Source organism: Prionailurus viverrinus, chromosome B3, assembly GCF_022837055.1.
Source record: "Prionailurus viverrinus isolate Anna chromosome B3, UM_Priviv_1.0, whole genome shotgun sequence".
NCBI lineage: Eukaryota > Metazoa > Chordata > Mammalia > Carnivora > Felidae > Prionailurus > Prionailurus viverrinus.
In genome coordinates, this window is record NC_062566.1 from 95,352,077 (window position 1) to 95,373,977 (window position 21,901).

A 21,901-nucleotide genomic window follows, 5' to 3' on the forward strand; every position below is an offset into this window, starting at 1 on the left:
TTCCTCAAAAAATTAAAAATAGAATTATCCTACAACCCAGCAATAGCACTACTAGGAATTCATCTAAAGGATACAGGAGTGCTGATTTGTAGGGACACATTTACCCAATGTTTATAGCAGCACTATCAACAATGGCCAAATTAGGAAAAAGCCCCAATGTCCATCAACTGATGAATGTATAAAGAAGATGTGATATATATGTAATGGAATACAACTCAGAGATGAAAAAGAATGAAATCTTCCCATTTGCAACAACGTGGATGGAACCCGAGGGTATTATGCTAAGTGAAATAAGTCAGTCAGAAAAAGATATCATGTGTTTTCACTCATATGTGGAATTTGAGAAACTCAACAGAAGACCATAGGGGAAGGGATGGAAAAATAAGTTACAGAGAGGGAGGGAGGCAAACCATAAGAGACTCTTAAATACAGAGAACAAACTGAGGGTTGATGGGGGGGGGGGGTGGTTAGAGGGGTGGGGAAGATGGGAGATGGGCATTAAATGGGAGATGGGCACTGAAAAGGGCACTTATTGGGATGAGCACTGGGTGTTGTATGTAAGTGATGAATCAAAGGAATCTACTCCCAAAGCCAAGGCTACACTGTATACACTGTATGTTAGCTAACTTGACAATAACTAAAAAAAAAAAAGAGACTCCATGGGACTGACTATATCCTCATCTGTTTGGGGGCCCACCAGGCGACCTTACTAAATTATTAATCCCCAAAACTGGGCTGGATAATCCAACCTACAGTTTTAAATTCCAGAATGGCTTCCTCTTCCCTACTCTACAGACACCTAACCTTTTATTACTTACATTAGGCTTGTGTCCAGGGAATAAAAACATCCAAAACATGACCAACTTTTATTTTAAAGTGCTTTCACTCTATCACCTCATGTGATTCTCCAAACTTTGTGAGGTTGGCTGTCATCCCCATTCCCTTTGCAGATAAGTGAGTGACATTGGAAAAATTGCCCCAGCTCACAAAGCCAGGAAATGATACAGCAGGAATGCATACCCCCAATTTTTGTCCCTAAAGTGGGCAAGACCTCACTAAAATTCACCATTTTAGAAGTCAAAATTTCATTAATGGGAAATCTTGCTTTTATAAGATTTAGAAGACTAAAGAGGAATGATTTTTGCAGTATTTCCTCTTCAGGATTAACCTTGCCAGAGATCCATCCACCCACTGGGTAGTGAGAACTGTTAACATCTGAGATCTTCCCTAAAGTTTTATTTCTAGACGGAGTAGAGTAGTAATGCTTAGCGAGCACTCATTTGCCAGGCACTGTTCTAAACCCTTTACATATAGCATCCCTTTAAATCCTCATGAGTGCACTGTGAAGAAGACATTAATATCTTCATTTTTTACTACAGTATGGAGAGGCCAAGTAACCTGCCCAAGGTCATAAGACAAGGTGCATGGAGTGGGGACAAGAAGCCAGGCAGTCTGTGCTTTCCACCACTTGGCTACAGACACCACTGAAGGAACTTCATAAACTGGGCTCATCTAAGCCAAGGGCACAGAAGTGGTGTTGGAGAGAGCCCCAGACACAAGGAATCCATTAACTCTGGGCACTTCCGTTTACTCCTCTAATTCCTCAGGTGTAAAATGGGAATAAAGACAATGCTTAGATCTGCTAAAACTGAAGAAAATAAAGCAAACCCGACATAATGTACGTGGAAGGCAATTTCGCTCCCCACAGGCAGGCCCGCCCAGTCCCTAGTGACTCTGTTCCCCCCTTTTCTTCCTCAGTGGGGCCACTACCCTCAACATGCTTTCAGCTTTATGTCTCAGTTCCTAGAATTAATTCTAATCTTAGATCCAAAAGATTTCAAGAGCTTTATCCAAACCTCCCAGGCTTTACATCAAGCCATCCCTGCTACCGAGAGGGCTTCGTCTAAGTCATAACTGGAGCTTCTGCCTTGGACTTCTGCCTGTGCCTGGTCCCTGTCTTGACAGCCAGCTCGGTACACCCCAAGTTCTGCCTGGATCACGACAGCTCCCACTGCTCCAGGGACCAGAACCTTGGCATTGGTAGATACACTGGCAACACCACCTACTTGAACTTCCTGGCACCACCTCCTCCTAGATTCCCTCTCGTTTCTCTCTAGCTCACCTGCATCTCCCACCCTCCTTACCTCAGGTGGGTGGGCCTTGCCCAAAGTAACTCCTAGTCTAGACTCAAGGTGACACTTGCTGCCGTCACCTGCCTCAGACTGGACCCCCTTGCAGTCCTTCAGGACATCCAGCTACCTCCCCAGGGTTTGCCCACTGTCCACGCTGACTCTTCCAGTTTTCTCAGCATGGTAGGAGCAGGGATGCCTTGGCTGAGTCTCTGAAAGGACCCGCTGCCTTCTAGTCAATTCCCCCTATCACTTTATAAGAAACACCACTCTGTGTTCTTACAACGCAATATTCTTAGTCCCAAATTATGGCCAAGCAAGTAAATAAAGGAGGGCCATGGGTTTATCCTTGGTCTGCCTCAATGATGTTGACTGGTGTATGTTACAGAATCTTTGCCAAGAAAAAAAAGGACCAACAAATGGCTCCAGCACTTTTTAAACCTGATGAACTTAAGTCTGTCAGCGTGTGCCTAGCTCCGCAAATCAAGCAAGATACCCTTGGGCGTCCCTCGTTCTTCCCTCTGGATCTCTTGGTGAATGGGATGGAAGCAGAACGCTGGGGTTATAGGGTAGTACAGACCAAGTTCCTGAGACAGTCCACAGCATGGTTATGGTTAAGAGTAGGGTCATGTCCTCGCTGAAAGCTGAGAGCAAGGCAATTCCTTCTCATTTCTCCATTTTAGGAGAAGATGCTGTATAACATGCGTGGTCTACCCAGCCAAAGGGGGAAGCGATCTCTGAAATGTTTTAATTTAGAAATACCAATGCTTACCCTTCTCGTTCAGTACTTTCCAGCATCAAATTTGCACTGTGGCACATTCTGGTAAAGATCAGTGAGAATGCATAGACATCAAGAGCTCACCGCCCTGCTAGGCATGAAACAAAACAAAACAAAAAACAACACAGTGCAAAAGCTGACTTGCAAACTTGGACGGGAAACACTGGCCTACCTGAAACCGAGGGGGCAAAATGTCCATAGTTACGTGACACTGATTTAAAATATACTACACTGACAGGACGGGCTATGTAATTCACAGAGCTCAGTGCAAAATGAAAGCGTGGGGCCCTGTTCACAAATTAAGAGTTTCAAGAGAACAGCCGCAGAGCTCTCAAACCAAGTGTAGAGCCCTTCTGAGCACAGGCCCTGCTCACTGAACTTGGTTTCCAAAAACACGGCTTTAAAAATACATTTCTAAAACCATTTGGCTACTCACTCTCCACGGCTTGTTAGCTTTCTCCTATTATAGCAAGAACAACACTATCTTCCTTACCATGTATTCTATTTTGCCCTCACCCTTTTAAACGACTTGACTCTCTGACAGGGGATCTGGAACTAATTTACTCATTTAATCAAGAGGAGAAGAGCAGTTTTCCATCAAGGAACAGTCCGTTCCGCTTCGCTGCATGGCCCTCTGCCCAGTCTCCTCGACCCACCAGAAGGAGCCCTGAGGTGGGCACAAGGGCAGGAGGCCCAGCGGCGTCCTGCTCGAGGACCCCACAAAGGACAGCCAACCCAGACCTGAAGCTCAAACACTTGGAGGGCGGTTGGGGGCTGCAGCTGGGAAGTGGGCCAGGCCCCAGGCTCTGACTGCTCACTGGGAAGACTGGACGACAGTACCTCCCGAGCCCTGGGAAGCCACAAGTGCCCACATCAGATGGGGCAGCTGCGGGGTGTCCCAGACATTCCAAACAGATCATCATTCCCTCCGGAGAAACGGAACGCTTGAGAGGAAACTGTTGTGTACTGCGGGGCGGGGGGAAGGTTTTGTCATTTGTTCATTTGTTGTTTTCTCTCCCCCCACCCCATTTTTCTCCTATTCAGGAAGTATAAACGACAGTATTGCAGTTTTCCCCAGGGGTGGGTGAAACGGGGTGCAAACACACAGGGTTAAAACACACACGCCCTCTTGAAATTTGCCCCAAATTATGAGGCAGTCCTGAGGCCAGTGGAGTCCATGTGGAAAAGCAGCTGGACACGTTTTAGTTGTGACGGAGCAAGTTACTTCATGTCTATACCTCAGTCTCTGTAAAACGGGGGATGATGATCCCCCTGTTGGGCAGGGGGTTTTGTGGGACTGAGTTCATTTCTGAAAGTACTTATGACAGTGCTTGGAGCCAAGTAAACTGTCCTTTGCCATTATATTGGACTGGCGTGGAAGGGAAAATCACATAAAGTTCTAAAGACAAATGAGCAACTTGGTACCTGTCAGTTTGCCGGCATTCTTTTTGTTACTCTCATCTGGTGTGCCTCCGGGAAAAACACACCCAGAGATTTATCTTTTCACTACGTAATTCTAGAATCTGAGCGGGATTCCTCGGCCTGGGAGGCTCTTCGCTAATCACTGTTCTTACAGACCAGACACCGACACCCAGCAAAGTGCTGAAGGGTGTTTTCCTCAGCTGTTTGCGTTCAACTCTTTTCTTGAGAAATAGGCAATCATCTTTTCCCTTGTGGGATGTCCATCTCTCTAAAGTCAACTGACGTTTTCATGCTATTAAAAAAATCTTTGCGTTCCCAATGCCTGTACTCCCAAGCACGTTTCCTAAAACCAAACCACCCACACAGCCACACCAACAAACTCGGGATTCTCATTTCAAGTCACCTCCACGTCCTCGAAGAGTCCAGCCCTCCTGCCTTCATCTCGTTATCATATTGCTGAAGTGATGCTCATGAGCCTGAGGAGGCTTACGGAGCCCTCCTCTCCATTGCTGAGTCACAGAATCACCTCTGGAGGGGAGTCTGGCCTCAACAGTATCAATACAGAGCCAGACCCTCTCTTTACTCCTTAGGTACGCCTTGCATTCTAGGGGAAAACACTAGCTATTGGCTTTCACAACTAAAATGTCCCTTTTATCTGACAATTTCCTATCTGTTAGGGTTCCTGGACTTTGCAGGTTCACCCTCTGGCTCACCAAAAAAAAAAAAAAAATGTTTTTTAATTGACAGACTTTTTTTTTTAAAGAACAGTTTTAGGTTTACAGAAAAATTGAGCAGAAAGTAAAGGTTTCATAGCGCCCCCCCCCCAATATGCAGTTCATGAACTTCTTATATTAGTGCGATACAGTCATTGTAACGATAAGCCAATACTGATATTATTACCTAAAGTCTACAGTTTATTAGGGCTTACTCTTTCTGTCATGCAGTTCTATAGGTTTGGGCAAATGTATAATGACATCTATTCACCATCATAGAAGCATACAGAGTAGTAGTTTCACTGCCCTAAAACTCCCCTGTGCTCTCCCTAGTTACCTCCCCCTGAACTCCTGGCAACCACTGACTTTTATTCTCTGTAGTTTCATTTTTCCTAGACTGTTACATGCAGTTGACTCTTGAACAATTTCCTGATCCCCTGCAGTGCTGAAAAATCTGCATATAACTTTTGACTCCCCCAAAGCTAACAGCTTACTGTTGACCAAAAGCCTTACCAATAAGGAAATATCTGATACATATTTTATATATTATATACTGTATTCTTAATAAATTTAAGCCAGAGAAAAGAAAAAATTAAGAAAATCCTAAGAGAGCATCAAAAACAAGAAGATACCTAGGAATAAACCTAACCAAAGAGGTAAAAGATCTCCAAAAACTATAGAACACTTATGAAAGAAACTGAAGAGTACACAAAGCAATGGAAAAACATTCCATGCTCATGGACTGGAAGCACAAACATTGTTAAAATGTCTATACTACCCAAAGCAACCCACACATTTAATGCAATCCTTATAAAAATACTAATAGCATATTTTACAGAGCTAGAAGAAACAATCCTAAAATTTGCATGGAACCACGAAAGACCCCAGATAGCCAAAGCAATCCTAAAAAAGAAAAAAAATGCTGGACGCATCACAAACCTGGATTTCAAGCTACTTTACAAAGCTGTAGTCATCAAGACAGTATGATACTGGCACAAAAACAGACACATAGGTCAATGGAACAGAACAGAAAACCCAGAAATGGACATGGAACTATATGGTCAACTAATCTTCAACAAAGCAAGAAAGAGTATCCAATGGAAAAAAGACAGTCTCTTCAACAAATGGTGTTGGGAAAACTGGATGGCAACATGAAGAATGAAATTAGACCACTTTCTTATACCATACACAAAAATAAATTCAACATGGATGAAAGGCCTAAATGTGAGACAGGAAACCATCAAAATCCTAGAAAAGAACACAGGCAGCAACCTCTTTGACCTTGGCCAGAGCAACTTCTTACTAGACACGTTTCTGGAGGCAGGGAAACAAAAGCAAATATGAACTATGGAACTTCATCAAGATAAAATGCTTCTTCAGAGTGAAGGAAACAATCAACAAAACTAAAATGCAGCCTATGGAATGGGGAGAAAATATTTGCTAATGACATACCTGACAAAGGGTTAGTATCCAAAATCTATAAAGAACTTACCCAACTCAATACCCAAAAAAACTAATAACCCAGCTAAGAAATGGGCAGAAGACATGGATAGACACTTTTCCAAAGAAGACAATCAGATGGCTAACAGACACATGAAAAGATGCTCAACATCACCCATCACCTGGGAAATGAAAGTCAAAAAAAAATGAGATACACCTGTCAGAATGGCTAAAATGAACACAAGAAACAACAGGTGTTGGCAAGGATGCAGAGAAAGGGGAACCCTCTTCATTGCCGGTGTGAATGCACACTGGTGCAGCCACTCTACAGAACAGTATGGACAGTCCTTAAAAAGCTAAAATAGAACTACCCTATGACACTGCAATTCCACTACTAGGAATTTACCCAAGGGATACAAAAATACAGATCTGAAGGGGTACATGCACCCCACTGTGGAGCTAAAGTATATTATGCTAAGTGAAATAAGTCAGTCAGAAAAAGATAAATACCATACGATTTCACTCACATGTGGAATTTAACAACAACAACAACAACAAAACAGATGAGCATATGGGAAGGGGAGAAAAAAAGAGGGAAACAAACCATAGGAAACTCTTAACGATAGAGAACAAATTGAGGGTCAATGGAGGGGGGTGGGTGGGAGATGAGCTAAAGGGATGACAGAGATTAAGGAGGGCACCTGTGATGAGCACTGGGGGTTGTATGTAAGTGATGAATCACTGAATTCTACTCCTGAAACCAATATTGCACTGTATGTTAACTAGAATTTAAATAAAAGTTAAAAAAAAGAAAATCATAAGAGAAAATACATTTACAGTACTGTATAAAAAAAAAAGCCACATATAAGTAAACTACCCAGTTCAAACCTGTGTTGTTCAAGGGTCAACTGTAGTTGGAATCACACAGATGTAGCCTTTTCAGGCTTTCACTTAGCAATATGTACTTAAGGTTCCTCATGCCCTTTAGTGCCTTAGTAAGCCTAGAACATTCTTATCTGCATGTTTACCAAGCTTCACAGGTGTGGTTAATTCCAACTCAAGTTTGAGAAACATGGCTTTTTTTTTGTTTAGTTTTTTTGGGTATTTTTTTGTTTTTTTATTTTTACCCCACTGCTATTTTTTTTTCAGTGAAGACATAACTCACATACCATATAATTCATGCATCTAAAGAACACAGATTTTTTTAGTATATTTACAGTTATGCAACCATCACCACAATCAAGTTTAACACATTTTAACACCCACCCGCAAAAGACACTTGTACTCTGGCCATCCACTCCCTATCCTCTTATGCCCCAGCCCTAGGCAACCACTGATCCACTCTCTTCGCAGATTTGCCTCTTGGGGATATTTCATATAAATAGAATCAAACAGGTTGCCCTTTGTGACTAGTTACCTTCACAAGTCAGCTTGTTTTCAAAATTCATTCATATTGTAACATGTGTCAGTACTTCATTCCTTTTTATGTCTTGATCATATTCCATTGTATGCATTAGGACATTTTAAAAATCCACTCCTCAATCGATGGACATCTGGGCTTTTTCTACCTTTTGGCTATTCCGAATAATGTTTCTATGAATATTCATGTACAAGTTTTTATGGGGACATAAGTTTTCTTTTCTCTTGGTTATAGAGCTACGAGTATAATTGCTCAAGTGGTGGGGCACCTGGGTGGCTCAGTCAGTAGAGCGTCTGACTTCGGCTTAGGTTGTGATCTCGTGGTTTGTGGGTTCAAGCCCCCCATCGGGCTCTGTGCTGACAGTTCAGAGACTGGAGACTGCTTCGGATTCTGTGTCTCCTTCTCTCTCTGCCCCACCCCCCACTTGCACTCTGTTTCTCAAAAATGAATAAACGTCAAAAAAAAATTACAAAAAAAAGACAATTGCTCAAGTGGTAACTTTAACTTTGAAAAACTACTGGACTGTTTCCCAAAGTACCATTTTACATTCCCACTAGCAGTGTAGGAGGGTTTCAATTTTTCCACAACTTCACCAACACTTGTTATGTTTAATACAGCGATCCACATGCATGTAAAGTAGTATCATTATGGCTTTGACTGTATTTGCATTTTCCTGATGACTAATGATATTGAGCATCTTTTCATGTGCCTACTGGGTAGTTTGTGTATCTTCTGAGAAATGTTCTATACAAATTTTTTATATTGTTTCTTTTTACTGTGTTTGCGAGAGTTCTTCATATATTCTAGATATAAGCCTCTTATTAAATATATGATTTTCAAACATTTTATACCTTTCTGTGGGTTGTATGTTCACTTTGTTGGTAATAATCTCTGAAGCACAAGTTTTTAATTTTTTTTTTTTTTTTTTTTTTTTAAATTTTTTTTTTCAACGTTTATTTATTTTTGGGACAGAGAGAGACAGAGCATGAACGGGGGAGGGGCAGAGAGAGAGGGAGACACAGAATCGGAAACAGGCTCCAGGCTCTGAGCCATCAGCCCAGAGCCCGACGCGGGGCTCGAACTCCCGGACCGCGAGATCGTGACCTGGCTGAAGTCGGACGCTTAACCGACTGCGCCACCCAGGCGCCCCACAAGTTTTTAATTTTGATGACACCCAATTTTTTGATTGCCTACGCTTTCAGTATCATATATAAAGAAGCTATTGCTGGGGTGCCTGGGTGGCTCAGTTGGTTGGATGTCCAACTTCAGCTCAGGTCATGATCTCACACTTTGTGAGTTCGAACCCCACATCAGGCTCTGCTGTCAGTGTGGAGCCTGCTTTGGATCCTCTGTCCCCCTCTCTCTCTCTCTGCCCCTCCCTGCTCTCAAAAATAAACATTAAAAAAAAGCGGCAGCTATTGCCAAATTCAGAGTCATAAAAATTTGCCCCTTTATTTTTTCTAAAGTGTAGCTAAATTACATGAAGGTCTATGACCCATTTTTGGTTAATTTTTGTGTATGATGGAAGACAGGGGTCCATAATCATTTTTAGCATGCAAATATCCCAATTTTCCCAGAACCACTTGTTAAAAAAACTACTCTCTCTCCTCAATGAATTGTTTTGGCAACCTTGTCAAAATCAATTGATTGTAGATGTGAGTGTTTATTTCTGGACTCTCACTTCTATTCCACTGATCTTTATACCCATCCTTGTGCCAGGACTACATGGTCCTGATTAAAGTGGAAATCCTCCAACCGTTCTTTTTCGATTTTGTTTTGGCTATTCTGGGATCCTTAAATTTCCATCAATTGTAGAATCAGCTTCTCAGTTTTTGCAGAAAGACCAGCTGATAGCTGATAGGATTGTGTTGAATCTATGCTAGGAAGCACTGCTATGCTAATAAGTCTTCTGAGTCATAAAGATGCCATTAGGTCTAATTTTCTATTTATTTAGGTCTTAATTTTTTTTTTCAAAACTGCTTTATAGGTTTCAATGTAGAAGTGTTACACTTAAAAAAATTTTTTTTATTCCTAAATATTTTGGGAACAGAATTGTTTTTAAAGTTTCCTTTTCAGTTTGCTCATTGTTACTATACAGAAATAGAAGACTGATATACAAAAATTATATCCTTCGACTTTGCTGAACACGTTAGTTCTAACAGTTTAACGAATTAGACTTTCTACATATTAAGATCACATCATAGGAGAACAGAGATCATTTTACTTCTTCCTTTCCAGTCTGCATGCCTTTTATTTTCTTGCCTAATTGCCCCGGCTAAAACTTCTGATGCAGTGCTGAGCAGAAGTGATAGGAACAGACATCTTCAGAGTGAAAGCATCCAGGCTTTCCTCATGGGGTACGATTCAACTTGTGTTTTTCCTCTCTTTTTGTTCTTCCAGGCACTGGCTCTTTGTCTTACCTTGATTTGATTTGATTTGATTTGATTTGGTGAAATCCAGCTCACCCTTTGAGTTCTAGCTAAAATGTCCCTTTTTGGGTACCTCTTCCCTACACTTCCAGACTAGGCTCATAGTGCCATGCTCTTATCAGTATTATAAATACCTGTCAGCATCAGTCCCCCTCCTAACTTGGCCTCACCTTGTTCACAGATGTCTCCCCAGCAGAGACTGGCACACACATGGGGTGTGTGCTTGGCACCCCAAGCAGCCTCACATATTGTGTTCTATTCCTTAGTTTGGTAGGAACGCTGTTCTACAAGTTCCATTTCTACCTCTGTCTCCACCTCAAAGACAAGCCCCCGCTTTACGCATCCTTACGCCCAGCCCCTAACACAGAGCCTGGTACTCAGTAACCCTTAGTAACCTCCGTGAATCATTCTGAGGCTACCCAAAAAGGAATTTTTAAAAGCTGGATGTGATTTTTTGCCAAAACAACAGAAGGAAACATACCTTCAACTGGGCCAAGCTGATTGGTCACAGCAAATCTAAGTACTCCTTCCCCATCAGTGTACAAGGCAAAGACCCGGTCCACATTCAGCTGCCGGGTTTTGGGGGTGGCCCGGTGTCTGGGGGCGTGCCTGCACGCCTGGTAAGTGATGTTCTGGTAGATGCGGTAGGACAGTGTTTGGTTGATGCCACCGAGGATGAGTGAGTAGTCTCTGGAACTGGTGGACGTCACAGCTGCAACAGACATTATTGAGCCAAACCGGTCAATTTTGAAGATACCAGAGATTTTCATGTGGGGTAGATTTTTCTGTACAGTTTTTCATCTAATTCCTGGAGGGTGTTCCCTCGGGAAGTTCCTGATTTAATACGGAAAACCTGCCCGACAATTCCAGGAATGTGAGTAGACGCAAAGCCAACGTGCAGAGGAGGAGGGACAATCACTGCCATCATTATTAGCAAAGAATAAATTCTGCCACGATGTGCCAGCCACGCCAGGTGCTCTACAAGCACTGCCTTGTTAGTACCTCACCCCGGCAGGGTGGCCTCTGCGATCACCGGCAGGGGGCCTTGCAGAGGTGAAGAGGTAGCCTATCACATACCAGCCTTGTGTATGTGATAGAGCTGGAACTGAGACACGAGGCAGCCCGACTCTCTACCCCAAGTTTTCATGTTCAAGATTGCACAGAGGTGACAGCTTCCAACTTAAGTCCGAAGGGCTCTGGACAAAGGGAAGGGACGTTCTTTCAATCTGAATGTGGAGTTGGAAGCCCACACCAGTGTTCTGGCCATCAGCTGTTCTGTGCACGATCTGGGTTTCTCCTGCCCATTCTCCTCTGTTCACCCTCTGCCCAGCTTCCAACACTCACAACACAGAAGCAGGAAAGGCACGGCTCGAAGCAAACTGCTGTGCCGCAGGACGACTGCTGTGACTACACCAGCGTCTTGCATTCAGGTGGTTTTACAGAACTCAGCACAATTTACACATAACAACCACGGAAGGTAGAGAGAAAAGGCGTTCTTCTGCTCATTCTCAAGATGAGAAAATAGGCCCTCAGGTGGCAAGTGACCTTAGCCCTCAGCTAGTTTATTTTTTTTTTCAATATATGAAGTTTATTGTCAAATTGGTTTCCATACAACACCCAGTGCTCATCCAAAAAGGTGCCCTCCTCAATACTCATCATCCACCCTCCCCTTCCTCCCACCCCCCCCATTAACCCTCAGTTTGTTCTCAGTTTTTAAGAGTCTCTTATGCTTTGGCTCTCTCCTACTCTAACCTCTTTTATTTTTTTCTTCCCCTCCCGCATGGGTTTCTGTTAAGTTTCTCAGGATCCACATAAGAGTGAAAACATATGGTATCTGTCTCTGTATGGCTTATTTCACTTAGCATCACACTCTCCAGTCCCATCCATGTTGCTACAAAGGGCCAGATTTCATTCTTTCTCATTGCAACATAGTATTCCATTGTGTGTATAAACCACAATTTCTTTATCCATTCATCAGTTGATGGACATTTAGGCTCTTTCCATAATTTGGCTATTGTTGAGAGTGCTGCTATAAACATTGGGGTACAAGTGCCCCTGTGCATCAGTACTCCTGTATCCCTTGGGTAAATTCCTAGCAGTAGCCCTCAGCTAGTTTAAACTACAAGTCCATGATGTGAATTCCTATCCTCTGACTCCAAACCTAGCATTAGTTGTACAACACTGTGTAACACCTCATTTTAAAACGGGCTGAAACAATGTTACAGGACAAGTAAAAATTCCAATAGTCAATATTTTTCCGTGGCCCAGAGAGCACAGGTGGTTAAAAACGGTATATAATTATACAACCCTAACCCACCCCCAGAAACAAGGTTACCATCGATTCCATTATTATTTGAAAGTACTGGGATAGGAATGTTAGTATTCATTTGTGTAGCAGCCAACACTTATACTACATATTTAGTAAGAGCACTAAAATGATATTGAGCTCCTTTTATGTACCACACACCATTCTAAGGACATCCCACATAAAAACTCATCATCCTCGGGCACCTGGGTGGCTCAGGCGGTTGGGCGTCCGACTTTGGCTCAGGTCATGACCTCACGGTCCGTGAGTTCAAGCCCCGCATCAGGCTCTGGGCTGACAGCTCAGAGCCTGGAGCCTGCTTTAGATTCTCTGTCTCCCTCTCTCTCTGACCCTCCTCTGCTCATGCTCTGTCTCTCTCAGTCTCAAAAATAAATAAATGTTAAAAAAAAAAATTAAAAAAAAAAAACTCATCATCCTCACAACTATCTTGGGAGATATGCACTCTCCCCATTCTATAGATGTCAAAACGGGTTACACATACCTGAGTCCGTGTAGTGGTAAAGCTCCTTGTAGGGCGCTATGTGGGCTGTGAAATTTGCTGGGATGTAAGGCACCTGGCCTTGAATGTTGGTCTTAATGCTCAGATAGTTCTCTGGGTCAAGTCCCTCGGCAGTTTGAGTGATGCGAACCCTCTCTTCCCCCGGATAGAAAATAACTTCCATGTCATGGGTAAAGGTGGCACCTGGAGAGGAAGAAAGACTTCAGCACGGAGCTAAGAAGGGGTGTTGCGTCTGCCAGTAACGATCACCGCTGTGCATTTCCTCATTCCTACTGCTGTTGGAGACGGCGCCTACGGAGACCATCTGATATCCAAGACTAAGTACCATCAGCTGCCGATTTCATCAGTTCCCCCAAGTTTCTACTAAACAGTGTGGTTTCATCTGCTTCATTTCACACTGCTTCTCTTTGTAACAGCTTGTTTTCCGTAAGAAGCTACTAGGAACATCCTGACCTTTCTCTTTCTGAGGTTGCCAGACTTAGTAGAAAAACAAGCAAAAAAACTTAGGACACCCAGTTAAATTTGAATTTCAGATAATATGTTTTTAGTATAATACGTCTTCTACAATATTTAGGGCATACTTTTACTAAGTTATTCACATAATTCATTGTTCACCTGAAATTCAAATGTGACGGAATATACTCCACCTACTTGTAACTCCAAACCTTGATGGAAAACAAGATAGCTCTGGAGGTGCGGGAAGAACTTTTCTCTCAGCACTTGATCTGTGATAAATCCCGTAGGAAACTGGCCTTTTCAGGTTGGGAGGAAAGAGCCAAAAAAAAAAGATCCTCTACACCACCTAAGGTGGTCCTTAGACCAGCATTTGCGTCTCCTGGAAGCTTGCTAGGAAAACAGAATCACAGACCCCAGCCCAGGCCCACAGAGCCAGAATCTGCCTTTTCACAAGGGCTACAGGTGATCTGTGTGCAGGTTAGAGTGTGAGAGGCAATCACCAGTCGGTACCATTATGGGTCAGAGTCGCGGGGGTGGGAGAGGAGGAAGTTTACTCACAAAGCAAACTCCTCTCCAGATGCCCTGTAATCGCCATTTGTGCATCTCTATTTGTCAGATCTGTGTGTAACAACTCAAGTAAACACAACCTAACAAACAAGCTTGAAGCAATTCTGGTGAAAGGACATAAATGGTCCAAATGGAATCATCCCATTTCTCAGGATGACTTGGAGAACATGTGGAAGAAAACAGTCTCGTGAGACCAAACCAGGCTCAGCTACACACCTGTAGAAAACTGAGCAAACAGATGCTCTTTCACAGAATAAAAACCAAAGCATGGTGGCCAGGAGCCATCAGCCCCCTCAAAGGGCACTGCTGCTCACCTGTGAGACGGAAGCCATTCTCCCAGCCTGGTTTTTCTAATGCAAAGAGCCAGCCAAATAGGCCTCCAATTGGCGTGAGCGGGAGAAGGGCTTGGGCCGCGGGCTGTGGGATGTGGCTGATGGCCGTGTAGGCTCTGCCGTCATTGCCCACGATGTAAGCATGTAGGTCCACGTCAGTGAAGTGGACAGGCGTGTGGCCCACGCGGAGGTGGCCACTCACTTTCCCGTTGACTCGATGCGGTACCCCTGAAAGACAGCAGATCCGGTCAACTGTGACCACGGTCCAGGTTGGGGATGGGTACCCAGAAAGTAATTCCACTCACAATTCCCAAAACTCCGTCTTTTAGCCATTTTCATGATTCCTAACCAACCCATTATCCATCTAAGTACAAAACAGACCTGTCTTCGATTTATTTTCTCCCATTCACTCTCCCATCCACTCTGACTCTAATGAGCTGGCAAAAAGGAGGAAAGATTTCTGGCTAATCCTCAAATTGGGAAACCAGCCCAAATGCGCTCATTTCTCTCGATCAAGCACCTGCAAGTTGCCGGTGCTTTGATTCAGGCAGTCGGAGATTCGAGGTCCATAAGCAGAGTCACAGCGGCGGCTGGAAACAAGCAAGTGGCAAAAATCTGCACAGAGCAGCCCCCAGCCCCGTCAAGCCAGCATCTCTTACCTTCTGGCAGACAGTGCTTCCCATTTCCGTAAAACCTGGACTGGCAGTGGCAGCAAAAGCCAGTTGTGTAGTCAGTGCAGAAGGCGTGTGGGGAGCACTGTCCGTGGTTGCGTTCGCAGGTTTCCTTGTCGGCAGCATTATACGTGAAGACTGGAAAGTCAAAACAAATTCGCATTACAAGGACTAAGTGATTCCAGCATCGTTCCTGCCAAGCTTCATCGTGGACACCACATCTGCTCCATAAAATCAGTTTAGCTTGTAATAAACAAATGGGTTTTTGATGTTTAAGAGACAGGAACAACACTCAACCCAGGGGAATTAACTTGCTTTGTCTTCTGGCAAGAAGTACCACGGACTGCTCCCATCTGGGCTCACCGCAAAGCTGGTGAACTCCGGGGAGGCCGCAGCACTGTGGGGTGAGTGCGGAACACAAAAGCCAACCAGTAAGTACGCGTGAGGCCGAACTGTACAAAACTGCCATTTTGTGGGTCTAAAATGGTCAAATAGCAGCAATTTTATGTGACTCAACCTGAGAGTAACGACCTGGAGAGAGAGAGGAAGACTGAAAAGAGAAATAACAAATGTGGTCTTAGGTCCAAGCACTCTTTGCTTCTGGGGGATCCTGTACCTAAAGAGAATACCCTGCAGCTTGTCTCATCTGCCCAGAGAGGTAGGTTTTCTTCTGATAGAGAAGGGCCTTAAAGAACACACCCACCCCTAAGGAGAATGTATGGAGAGGAAGGGAGGGGGAAGGAGAGGATTCAGCTGTTAAATGCCCTGTGCCTTTGTGGGGTTTCTGGTGGTGGCTATGGCACAAGCGAGATTGCTATGCAGTAGGAGAGAGGGGGCCACGATTACAGCTCTTCTAGGAAGCCACAGTGGACCAGTAGTGGCTCCTTCCATCTTCCACTTATTCTGCCCATTAAAAAAAGAGGGCCATCAGGGGCACCTGGGTGGCTCAGTCGGTTAAGCATCCCACTCTTGGTTTCGCCTCAGGTTATCATCTCATGGTTTGAGTTTGAGCCCCACGTCAAGCTCTGCGTTGGCAGTGCAGAGCCTGTTTGGGATTCTCTCTCTCTCCCTCTCGGCCCCTCCCCCCACGCCCCCTCAAAATAAATGAACGTTAAAAAAAAAAGAGAGAAACAAAGGAATTGGAGCAGATTCTATTTCCATATAGGAAATGGCCAAGAGAGTGGGGTGTGATTGGTGGGGGGTAGCTAATAGAGAAGAGAGGGCTCTCTCCAGACACCAGGGATGATGTTAAGCCCGAGCGTGGCCACCAGGAGGCAAAGTGGCTGCGCACACCTGGCCTTCACATGCGGCGGGAGGGTTAGGAGTTGGGTGGAGACTCAGGGAGCGCTGACAAGCAGGGACAGCACGGAACTCCAGCGCTGGACTCTGCCGCTGTGGGGTGCCAGCTCCGGAGGAAGACGGAGGAAGACTCCTAGGCAAACCTAGGTGGCAGCTGTGCTCCGGACCTAGGTCTGAGAAGGAGGAAACTGAAGGGTAAGGAAAAAATGGAAAGATTAACTTGTGCACACTACTCCAGGGAAGAAGGGCAAACAAAGAAACCGAAGGAGGGGAGATGTACCCCAGGTAAGTAAACATAGCCAGGCAGAGACTTGTATCCACAGGTAAAAAGAGAGCAAAGTTACCATTTAAATAGCCATTCCTCTACGGCAGATACCACTCTATGCACTTTTTTTTTTAATTTTTTTTTTTTAACGTTTATTTGTTTTTGAGGCGGAGAGAGACAGAGCATGAACAGGGGAGGGGCAGAGAGAGAGGGAGACACAGAATCTGAAACAGGCTCCAGGCTCTGAGCGGTCAGCACAGAGCCCGACGCAGGGCTCAAACTCACGGACCGTGAGATCATGACCTGAGCCGAAGTCGGACGCTTAACCAACCAAGCCACCCAGGCGCCCCATCTATGTACTTTATTAACACCTTCAATTTGCACAAAAGCAGGGACTGTTTTGATCCCTGCTCTGCAGATAAACAAGCTAAAGATTAAAGTGAATTTCCTGAAGTCACACGGGCCATAGGACTTGAACCCTGGAGGTCTGGCCCCAGCTGGACTACAGTGGAAGCCAAGTACATAGGCCATGAGAGCTGGGTTAAGGATCTGATCAGCTGCTTGGGGTTGATCAGCCTAGGCTTCAGCAAGTAAGATTTGAGGCACATGTTATAAATCAGGCCTGATGGAAGGAGAGCTGGGATGATCCGGACGGGGATTACGGTGTGTTGTGGGAAAGAGCACAGGTAAGAGCAGAGGCAGTGGCAGGAGCATTAACTTCTGGGCCGTACTTGACCGCTGCTTACAGACTCTTGAGAAAGCAGCAGGCTGAGGGTTGGCAGGGCAGGTGACTGGACTCAAGTGAAATATCTGGGAACATGGTGAGAATACAGTCAGTGACTCAAGACTTGGTATTTAGGGCCTTGATGACACAGATGAGAAATTCCAGTTTGATAAACATAGACATTTAGGCATAATCCTGAACAGGGTTTTTTTTTTTTTTTTTTACTAGGACAGGGACATAGAACTCACAACCCCCTCCAAACTCCCCTCTCCCCACCCCGCCCCAAAATCTAGATTGGGTATTATAGAGGCTGCTGTGAAGAAAACGATGTCATCACCGTCCATTGATTTAAGAAGTTAGGACCCAGTTTGAGTAAAACAAAAAGTAACTTGTCAGCCTGGGTTTCTCTGGCTCCAAAGGTGACAGCTAAGTGTAAAGAAGCAGTTCCTGGAGGGATTGGCACACTGGCAAGTGCTCAGGGCACGGCTGCCATCAGGACTCTCCTCTGGAACAAGGTGGGAGGGACACAGGGTGGGGGGGAACGGCAGGAGGACCCCAAACTCTAGAACTCAACCTTGACTGTGGCTCAGGTGGCTCTGTGCAAACCACAGAAATGCTCTCTAAAATCAGGGTGACACCCCTTCTCACACCTCCATTGCCAGAAATCACATTTTTTCCTGAATGTACTTCAGAGGACCAAGGTAGAAAAGCAATGTGACACAGGTCTAACGAGTGGTCATATTCAGGTTAAATTGGGTAAAAATAAAACCAAACCCTAAACAGTGTTCTCCCGGATTAAAGAAAAAGCGGGTCTGTCTTGTATTCCCTCTCTTTCTCTGGTGAAGACTTGTTCTGGCACCCAATCCCTCTTACAAGAGTGGGTCATCACACAGGGAGAGATGGGATGCAGGAGGACTGGAGATTTGGAGAGCTGAGGTTCATTAAACTAAAAAGCAAGGCGCAGGCATGGCTTTCCTATGGGTAAAAGGAGAGGTGCTCGGCAATGCAGCCAGCAACTTACAAAGGCAACTGTGCAAAAGTTTAACCAGACTGGCACACTGACTGCATTTTTCTTTTTTTTTTTTTAAGCTGATTTGTGAGTGCGAGTGGGGGAGAGGGAGGGGGCACCAGCTCTGAGATCATGACCCAAGCGAGACCCCAGCAGATACTAAGAGTCGAATGCTTAACTCACTGAGCCTCTCAGGCGCCCCCCAGACTGCATTTTTCTAAAAAAAAAAAAATAATAATAATAATGGGTAGGGTCCCATGAAAGGCCATTATGAGACAAACTATAATTAGGACGGGTTATTGGTAAACTGGTTCAGGGATATTTGTATGCAGTTTTTTTGGAGACTACTGCATTCACAGGATGGAGGTTATTGGGCCACAAATAGAAGCTCAGCCTTCCAGCCTCGTGACAGCTGCACAGGGAAAGAGGTGGAGTTCGCTCCCAAAAGGAGCAAACACAGGCTCCCCTTAGGATCCCTTGGTATGCCTGCCGTCACACAGGCGTGCACACAGATGCACACACTGGATACAATATCAGCTTGTCGGGCAAAAGGTAAAGAAATGCCTGTTGCACTTTTTTTTCATTTATTAATTCAACAAATAATGTGAGCACTCACTATGGGCCTGGCTCTGATCTAGGAATTAAGGATACAGCAGACAAACACGCCGTCCTGAAGCTTACATTCTTCTAGGCAGCACTGAACAAACAGCTCAAATACTTAGTACAGAGATGGTTGTTACGAGCTGTGCAGAATCTTAAGTCGGGGAAGGTCAAGAGGGCTGGGAGTGGGGGTGCGGACTTCGCTCTTTTAAACATCAGGATCAAGGAGGACCTTGGGAGAAGGTGACCTCTGGACAGAGGCCTGGAGGCAGGGGCACTGCAGGCAGGACACAAGGGGCACGTGGGAGGAACAGGGGCAATGAGAGAAGGCCGGGGAGGTACTGGCCAGTTGTCACAGGGCCCCCATAGGAAGGAGATGAGCTTTAGTCTGAGTGAGAAGGGGAGCCACTGGGGCATCTTGAGCAGGAGAGTGACAAGATCTGACCTGCCATACTTCAGGAACGAACCAATGAGTGTGTGCCCTGGCAGCTGGAAGATCTGGTGGAGAGAAGGGCACAAACACGGAGTGTTTTGAAGATGGGGCCGACGGGGTTTGCTGATGGGTTGGATGGAGCGCAGAAAGGGAGAAGAAATGGGGAGAAGGTGAGAGGAAAGACAGAAGCCCATGGTGACGTTCACACCTTGGTGAGCTGCCATCGCCTGAGACAGACTGTGGAAGGGCAGGTTTGTGAGGGATCCGCCTGAGACAGAGAGACTGTGGAAGGGCAGGTTTGCGAGGGATCCGTTCCAGCAACAGCTGGGAGGCATCGAGGAAGCTCTTTCCCCCTCCGACAGGACCCTCAGAGGGCACCATTCAACCACTCAGAAGGAGAGCTTTCCCCATGGATTGTGGGGAACCACTGCATCAGAATCACCTGAACCACTCCCCAGGTGGTTCTTGTGCCCACTGAAGATGACCTTCAGGCCATTTGTAAACTTTCCATTTCTGAGCTCGAGGATGCTCATTAGCATAGTTAATGAATTTCAGCTGACAGCAGCTCCTGGGGGTGGCGGGATTTCAGGCAATGCCCTCCTATTGATTCCTGGCCAGGTAAGCAGCAGGACTCAGTGCTTACTGCCAGCTTGGGCCCAGATCCACCAGCCCAGAGGCTAAATCCCCTCCCTGATGAAGAGGCAGAACTGGATCTAGAAATAGGCTCCGACATGCAGCTATCTATCCAAGGCAAGAAAAGCCAGACTTCTGGCCCATGCGCCTTCTCAAATTTCTAGGAGAATTGCAGATACACCCAAAGATGCTGAGCTGCTTGAAAGTATAGAATCAACGTCTGAATCCCAGCTGGATGAGATGTGCCATGAGTGTATCCCAAAACAAGTGACAATTTTCTTCTTCAGTGATCATTTATATGCCTCTTTACATCAGAGTTTTGAATGTATTTTCATCCACTTCTTCCTATTCTGGGGAAGAGATATTGTTTCCATTTTACAGATGAGAAACTGAGGCTCATGGAGGTGATATGATCTTCTGGCTCTAAATCCTATGTTCTTTCCATTACTTTGGAATCACCAGGGGACCTAGTTTAAAAATGCAGATTCTGGCTCAGAAGGTGGAGGAAGGGTGTGGAAATCGGCATTTTAAGCAAGGGCCCCAGATGAATCAGACGTTAGGGGACTAGAGACCACACTTGGAGAAATCAACTTCCATGGCTTCTTCTCTCCTGCATTTACCCACAGGCTGTCTTCCAGACCCTCCTGGGACCCACTCTCTGCCTGGGCGCACCTGTCACACAGAGTCAAAAACGTTAGAGACAAGTCGGCTGGCTTGTGCCCGGCACAGCAGGAGGGCAGAGGCCAGCCAGGTTTGAATGTGCTCAGTTTACAAAGGCTTTGTTAACATGAGGACTTTCAAATCTCATTTCTTTTTCCCCTTTAAGGCTTTTTCACTCTTCTCAGATCCTTCATGGAAAGAAAAGTGGGATGGGGATACATAAGAGAAGGAAAGGCACCTGCCAAAGTTCCTGAGATTCGTCTTCATCGGGAGTTCTTCACAAAAATGGAAAACTTCTCTAAAAAAAAAAAGAAAATTGAAAATAAGGGTGCCTGGGTGGCTCTGTTGGTTAAGCATCTGACTCTTGATTTCAGCTCAGGTCTTGATCTCAGGGTCATGAGTTCAAGCCTTGTGCTAGGCCCCACACTAGGCTCCCTGCTGGGCATGAAGCCTAAATTAAAAAAAAAAGAAAGGAAAGCTTCTCTGCTCTAGATTTGATCTGTCCTTCAGTCTTCATTCTGCGGGCAGCACGTAAGCGCTGGTCTTCAGCCTTGGGCCTGCCCTCCTTCCCTAAGGGCTCTGGCCCAGCCACGTGAAAGGTGGAAGGTGGCTGGCTCCAGGCAGATAGGACACAGAGGGGAAGGAGGACTTCCAGCAGGAGGCTGCCCCTGGCACCTGGAGTGACTTTTTTTTTTTTTTTTTTTTTTTTTTTTTTTTTTTTTTTACTTTCAACAGCTTTTACTGCTCAAGAAAAGGACCCACATTTTCACTGCAGGAAAGATCTTCCTAAGTTTCCCTGCCTTGTAGAATGATTGACTAGTAAGAAAAACCACATCCAACTCTGTAATGAAAAACAGTGGTATAGGGGCACCTAGGTGGCTCAGTCAGTTGGGTGTCCGGCTGGGCTCAGGTCATGATCTTGCAGCTCATGAGTTAGGCCTGGAGTCTGCTTCAGGTTCTGTGTCTCCCTCTCTCTCTGCCCCTCTCCCGCTTGCGCTCTGCCTCTCTCTCAAAAATAAACATTAAAACAAAACAAAACAGTGGTATACTTTTCCCTCCAGTTTTCAGTTTGTTTTCTTCTGGTGTGTGTGTGTGT

At 45.1% G+C, this 21,901-nt stretch overlaps 1 protein-coding gene across 1 annotated transcript in view; it reads right to left on the bottom strand.

The window, feature by feature from the left end:
- Nucleotides 1-21,901, bottom strand: part of NID2 (nidogen 2) — a 67,428-nt gene that overhangs the window by 23,031 nt on the left and 22,496 nt on the right. Inside the window, exons 5-8 of the mRNA XM_047862470.1 lie at nucleotides 15,171-15,320; nucleotides 14,494-14,739; nucleotides 13,139-13,339; nucleotides 10,813-11,043 (exon numbers count right to left, since the gene is read on the bottom strand). Coding sequence (XP_047718426.1) covers nucleotides 10,813-11,043; nucleotides 13,139-13,339; nucleotides 14,494-14,739; nucleotides 15,171-15,320 — 828 coding nt within the window. The remainder of the gene's footprint in view (nucleotides 1-10,812; nucleotides 11,044-13,138; nucleotides 13,340-14,493; nucleotides 14,740-15,170; nucleotides 15,321-21,901) is intronic.